General features: G+C 43.9%; 1 protein-coding gene across 1 annotated transcript in view; it reads left to right on the top strand.

Annotated features, from left to right (window-relative positions):
- Positions 1 to 2414, top strand: part of LOC119320637 — a 2867-nt gene extending 453 nt beyond the window's left edge. Inside the window, exons 2-4 of the mRNA XM_037594645.1 lie at positions 25 to 249; positions 757 to 1283; positions 1847 to 2414. Of these exons, the coding sequence (XP_037450542.1) occupies positions 166 to 249; positions 757 to 1283; positions 1847 to 2126 (891 nt within the window). The 5' untranslated portion in view covers positions 25 to 165 and the 3' untranslated portion in view covers positions 2127 to 2414. The remainder of the gene's footprint in view (positions 1 to 24; positions 250 to 756; positions 1284 to 1846) is intronic.
- The last annotated feature ends 4934 nt before the right edge of the window (positions 2415 to 7348 follow it).

Genomic DNA, 7348 nt, shown 5'->3' on the forward strand with positions numbered 1-7348 from the left:
GTGTGCTGCTTGTTTTTTTAACAGATTTCCCCTGCCGGATCTGGCCGGCGAAGATCTGGTGCTCGCCCATGGCAGAAGCCAAGCTGTAGTATGCGAACCTGCTGAATCCAGCATTGGCGAAGCGGGGGACGCCGTACTAGCAGTGGAAAATGACTTGAACATCACATGTCAGGGGATTGCCCTCTCTGCTCCAGCCTCCGAGCAATCTACGGGGAAAGACGACCCTCAAGCCCCTGCCTGGGCGAGAAGGTATGGATCTACTGCATTGTTTTCTCAAGCAAAAAATCATTGTACCTTCTTACACAACGCGAACCGTGTTTACCGTATCGCCTGTTAGCCTGCTGCAGCAGCCGTCCCATGATATGTACGAGTAGTCGATAAGGAATTAAAACATGAAGCTGAAACACATGAATGTCCATAATGCAGAATCCGTGTTGAGAGGAGTGCGCTGGAACTAACAATACGAAGCTGTGCAGAAAAGAAAACTGAAACTGTCATAGTTCCTGCTATGGGAGGCAGTTTTGATATGCTTGGGGAAGCTTATGATTACTACTATCTATATTCATGGGAGGTTGGGTTTGGTATAAGATATGGGAAGAAACCTCTAAATGTCGAAAGAACAAAATGCATGCAGGAGATAGTTTGTGGCTGCTCTGAAAGTACTCGTTTCATTTTCACTTGCACATATCTCTGCCTAGGTGGCAATGCATAATTGCGAAATTCATAAACGTGAGACTCTTGTTCTGATGATTTCAGGGAATTCCAAAGAAGGGTAACAAACGAACATGCCGATGCAGATGCCCCGCAATGATACGATTGCTCCGATCATCTGACAATGGCTGGTACATAACCTACTACAGATCAGATCACAACCATGCTCTAACTGAAAGATGTGGGGAAAAAGTGTACTGGCCTTCCCACAAACATATCGATATATACACACGGGATGTCATTAAGCAACTCCGTGAAAATAACATCAGTGTCGGGAAAGTTTACAATATAATTGGTAGCTTCTTCGGGTCAATGACCAATATACCATTCACCAAAAGAGCTCTCCGAGGTTTGTGTGGCAAGATGAGTGGAGAACAAGCCGATAATGATGTGAAAAAGACAATGGATGTTTTTGCAGAGTTGGGAGCAAAAGATTCAGGCTTGTACTGCAGGGTGCAACCTGATGTTTTTGCAGAGTTGGGAGGAAAAGATTCGGAGTTGAGCTTGTCGGCGGCCGATTCGCAGCTATCAACAGCAAAAGATGACCCGCAAGCCCCCGGGTGGACAAAAAGGTAACCTCTTTTCGTCTTGTGCATGCTCAGCTCTGAAACTAGTGGGCTACTACATATCTGAAAATTTTAGAACTCTGAAAGTAAAGATGTACTTCCATGGTGCTCGCTTGTGAAAACTGGATTCGTCAGACAAAAGTTGTATTTGGTCATGCTTGAGTATAAAAGTAGAAATCTAAGATATGTATGGACGTTTTAGATCTCTGAATGTAAAACTGTACTTCCATGTTCCTCCCTTTTCAACATTGCATGCCCCCATAAAAAAGAATGCACCACTTTACGGTCAATTGTATTTCATTCTTAATGATTTAAAAACTCTTGAAGTAACGCTGTACTTCCATGTTACTCGCTTATCAACATTTACATCCTGCTGAAAAGAAGACAAACCTCCGTTTGTCTTTGAACATGCACAACTCTGAAACTAGTATGGTAAGACATATCTGAATAATGTAAATGTCTGACACTAAAACTGCACTCCCATGTTGCTCACTTATGAACATTGCATTTTTTCTGAAAACATAGTGGGACCGTTTACAATCAGAATTAATTTGTTCTTAATAATGCAGGGTTCGTATTGGACGAGCCCCTATCGAACGTGCACCTTGTGCTGGAAGAGTGTGTGCCCTTGAAAAAACATTAAGTGGATATGCAGAGAACAAAACTCATACCATTGTGGTATCAGTTGTTGGATACAACTTCGATTCATTGGGAGAAGCATACGACTTCTACAATCTATATCCGTGGGAAATTGGTTTCGGAATCAAATACGGAAAAAGCAAACTCAACGTCGAGAGAACCAAATGTATGCAAGAGATAGTGCGTGGATTCTCGGTGAGTGGAAATTAAATCCATTATCTCATTCGTTGGAATTGCCCTGCCGCGCCAACCTCGAAGCAATCTACAGGCAAAGACGACCCTCAAGCCTTTGGCTGGACAAAAAGGTATACCACTCTGTGATTGTGCTTGTAGATCGAACATAGCTTAAATTTGAGGGATATGTGCAAATTTGCTCTTCTGAAGATAGTTGAACAATGTTGGTCATCTCAATAGATAATGGAGAGCATGTGCAAGTGTTCATAGCATGTACTTTCTGAACGCATTAAACCATGTTTCTGAATTACATAGTTCTGAATAATGCAGTGTCCGAGTCGGGCATGCACCCGATGACCGCCCCCCATGTGCTGCCAGGACGAGTGCCCTCGAACATTAAGAAGATATGCAGAAAAGAAAACTGAGACAGTCTGGTTTATCAGCAGTACCTTCTTCAGAAAAAATAACCATCCCTGTGCAGTCTGATTTAATCCACTCTGAATGCCGCATTGTTCGTATCGGCCAGGCACCTATCGAGCGTGCATCCTGCCCTGGTAGAGTATGTGCACTTGAAAAAACATTGAGAGGATACGCACAGAGGAAAATAGATACCGTCGTAGTATCTACTGTCGGAAGCAGCTTTGATTCGTTGGGAGAGGCGTATGACTACTACAATCTATATTCATGGGAGGTTGGATTCGGAATAAGATATGGAAAGAGTAGGCTCAACGTCGAGAGAACCAAATGTATGCAGGAGATAGTATGTGGATACTCGGTTAGTGGTAATTAAATTCGTTGTCTCGTTCAGATTATTTTTTGATGAAAATGCACTGAAAATTTGGTGATGAACTTGTAATTTAAGGGCTAACCAAAAAGAGGTAATACACGGACATGCCGCTGTGAGTGCCCTGCGATGATACGTTTGCTGCGATCAAATGACAATGCTTGGTACATAAATGAGCACAGGCCTTCACAACCATTCTTTGATAGGTAAGTGTGGTGAGAAGGTATACTGGCCTTCCCATAAACATATAGATATATACACAAGACCTTGTGAGACAGCTTAGAGAGAACAATATCAGCATCGGAAAAGTGTACAACATAATTGGTAGTTTCTTTGGGTTAATGAGCAATGTGCCTTTCACTAAGCGGGCTTTGAGGGGTTGGTCTGGTAAGGACAGCCGGGATCCGGTGGATAATGATGTCCGAAATACGATGGAGATTTATATTGTGGTCAACTGGAGCAAGCAGGATGCAATACCATTACTTCGGAGAAACAAAAGCACGACATGTCCACGGAGGGCTGACCTCCCTCGAAGAAAAGGAAAGAAGCGAAATGCTCAATCTGTGGAGTGGGAAAGCATTGGAAGAATACCTAAAACAATCCTAAGATTATGTTACATCTTGCCGAGAAAGCTGCCCATGAACGGGCTGTAGAAATGTGATTAATCTGTATAAGCAGCGACTATCGCGTTTATCACTGAATTTGCACTGTTTTCCCTTGTATGATGAGTGATTAGTAGCCAGCGGTGTGAAATAAATTATGTATTGTCAGCTTAGTAATTGTGACAATGTTTCCTCTTGTAGTTGTCTGAACCTCTGAATTATGTGGCTATGTGTTGTTTAAAACTAACTCTCATGTTACCTATGTGTGCTGCTGATGACATGTTCCACTATTGGCCATGAGAGAGATTTTGTTTTCTATTCATCTTTTCCCGATGATTTGCCAAATGTCACATGTATGATAATAGTTATATTTTTTATGATATGCTCGGCAGGCAGGTCGACATAGTTAGCACCGACAACACAAAGTGTGCATACGATCTTTGTTTAGGCCGTGCGCGGGGATGCAAACAGCAAACTGTACCCATTTAGCTTGATTTTTGAATCATTTGGAGCGCCCGCCCAGCAAAGCCTGTACTTAATAGCAAGGTAACTGACTAATTGTGTTATTTCTTCTTGTTTTCTCTACCCAAACAAGAAATTGTATATACTTATCTTAACATAAAAACTAACTAAAACTGGTTTTCCTAAAAATCCTCCTAAAACTCGTTTTGCTAAATCTCATCTAATCCTGGATAACTAAACAACCACTAAAGGAGAAGGCACTCTCAGGAGGCATTGCAGCACAAGGGATTCCACACTTGGCCTCCTCCCCCCTGTTCCACCAAGCTACAACCTCGTGCCTGAGAGCAATCAAGGCAAGCATAGGTGTCTGCGCGTACGAGTTCAGACATGTCTGCACCTCCCTCGATCGGAGCAGGGCAGGTGTCTTCGAGATCTGTTTCGTGCGGCATTAGAGCCGTTGAGCAGCCGAAGCACCGCACCAGCAGCAATCCACAGCGTCACGTTTCCTCCCAAAAAGCGTCTTTGATCGAGCTCATGGGAGGGCTCGTGGCTTTGTCAACAGGGGGTGAAAAAATGACTCGTGCATGCAGGAATCAGTTCATGGGAGGGCTGATGGCTTTGTCAACAGGGGGTGAAAAAATCGAAGAGGAACCTGAAGTCCAATCTGGCACGAACGGCACATTACGGAAACACCGTCAATCCCACTTCTGACGTCGGCACCAACGTCCGATGTCACGGCGTCCCCTGCCCGTCACATACACACATTTACTATCCTCAACCGCCACCTACTATACGGCGGCCATCTCGCATCTCCGCGGTATCGAACGCGTCGCGATAACGAGAGCGCGCGAGCTCGTCCGCGCCGCAGAATTTTCGCACATGGATGTTGCTTTTGATATTTGTTGCCGCTCAAGGAGAGAGAGAGAGAGAGAGAGTTTAGTACTGCTTTATTGAAACTGGGAAGAAAGGTCAATCCAAGGTCACTTGTAAGAAACTTGTCAAACATTGTGCTATCCTCACAAATATTGGATTCTGTGGCTGCCTCCATATTGGAGTCATAGATGATTAATGTTTATGTCAACACCACGTATAACTTTGCTGACTCTGTCATACTTTATATGTCACTGCTTTTCGATTTTCGAGCCCCGCAACTCCATCTGATCTTATGATCTTTGCAGAGGACAAAGGAACGAATCTACATTCATTACATGATTTTGGTAATATTTGTTTAATCTTTCTTGAAGCATGCCATGATAGTGTACAAATATTTTTGTCCTCTTGCAAATAATAGTCTACCAAACAAAGTTAGGTCAAATATGAACCAACATGTGGTCGGATGGCTAGGGTCATTAGACTGGATGCCCAATGATAAAAGCTGAATATGAGGCGTTGTTATCCAAGGTAAATAAAGTGTGTGCTTGAAAGGTGGTTGAGGGGGGGGGGGGTTGTGAGATGGATGCGCCATTGACAGAGATGATGAGTCCGAATTAGCATAGAAAAGAGTCAATTACACCATAGGTGCTAAAACTTGGTATGAAAAATCACTTTAGTGCCAAAACTTGTGGCATACATTGAACTGGTGCTACAACTTGGCTTTGGCGTGCATATATGGTGCAAATTGCACTTGTAGACGGATACAAAGCTGACTAGGCGTGCCACGTGGCATCAGGCCCGCTGCCAGTCACTGAAGGGTAGATATAGGGCGTGTGTCCTGTTATTTTGTGGAAAACCCCTCGGAATTAAATTTTTCAAAAATAAATTATGAACAACAGGATTTGAACCCCGGATCTGCAGGGTGGAGACACTCATGCCTAACCAATGGAGTCAATTACACCACTGGTGCTAAAACTTGGCGTGAAAAATCACTTTAATGCCAAAACTTGCGGCATACATTGAGCTGGTGCTATAACTTGGCTTTGACGTGCATATACGGTGCAAATCGCATTTGTATACAGACATAGTACTGACTAGGCGTGCCACGTGGCATGGGACCCACTGTTAGCCATTGAATGGTATAGATAGGGCCTGTGGCCTGTTATAATCTATCCACCAGTCGACTGTTCATTTGCTTCAAATCCGCACGACTCGACAGCCGTCCGATCCGGATCCAACGGACCGCGTCGCTCCTGGTGCGCGCAGCGCGGGTGGCGGTAGCCATTACCATCGATGTGTTTCGCTGACTAGTGGGTCCATTGGAACCGCCCGTATCGCCCAATGCCACGATCCCCACTCGCCCCCTCTCGCGTTCGCCCGCACTACTCCTTCTTCCTCTGATTCCGGCCTGTCCATTCGAATCTCCTCTCGCTCCCCCCCTCGTGCACGACGATTGCTGCTAGTGGCGCGTTTCGGTTCGCGGCAGACGACGACTGGTGGTACGGTGAGGAACGCATTCCCCGCGCCCTGTTTTCCTTCTCTTTTTGCTCCGCCGCTCTGGTCCGCCATTGATTTAGGTTGGAGCCGTTGAATCTGGTAGATTGTTGTTCCTATTAGGTTAGATTAAGGCCGGCTTCTAATTTCTGAGTCGAAGTTGAGTAGCGCATCCCCCATTCCCCCACCCATCCACCCGCCCCGCTCTGTATTTCCTGTTGCTCCGCCTCCATGCTTCGCCGTTGATTTTTGGTGCTCGGACTCTTTGATTCTGGCGGTCGTTGTTGCTATTAGGCTAGGTTATGTCGCCTTCTTAGTTCAGTTTGAATATGGTTCGGACATCTGGTTTAATTTTGTGGTAATCGTGGGCGTGGATAGGTCTTAGTGGTGGTAAGTGTGGTTGGTTCTAATATGGATTTTGTTATGGTGTTACTGTTGTGGATGTGGTTGTTTAGGACATCCAATAATGTTTGGTGTTTATGGATTTCAAGTTGTGCATCAGTGGATGAGGATTTAAAAAGCAACCCTAAGTTTTTTCACATAATGTTGTTTTATGTTGGTTTTGTTAGATGCGGTTTGTCCATTGATTAGGCTTTTGTGCTGCTCCAATTAGCTTGTTTACATTGCTTGATTTGCTTGTTATGTTTTGTTCCGTTCAATTATCATGATGTCTATATTGAACTTACCAACTATATTGCACTCAAATTACCAGATGCTTTTAAACTCTGTTATTTATCAGTGTTGTCTTGTTATGGTTGAATTATCATGGTGATGGTTTTACACTTACCTCTGTCATCTTACCGTAGTTACCATAAGTTTTTGCTAGACTAATTATATGTAGCACAACGCTTATTTCTCATTCATTTTGTTTTGGTTGGGTTATTAATGAGCATGTGTGAATGCTATTTCTTATCATTGGTAATTTGGTTGTAACTTACCAATTGCATTGTGCCTCAATTATCAGTCTCACATGCTTTTAATATACCTGTGCTATATGTTTTACTTTTTTTTAGCATGTGCGACCAATTTGTAGTTTGCTTGTT

Source organism: Triticum dicoccoides, chromosome 6B, assembly GCF_002162155.2.
Source record: "Triticum dicoccoides isolate Atlit2015 ecotype Zavitan chromosome 6B, WEW_v2.0, whole genome shotgun sequence".
Lineage (NCBI taxonomy): Eukaryota > Viridiplantae > Streptophyta > Magnoliopsida > Poales > Poaceae > Triticum > Triticum dicoccoides.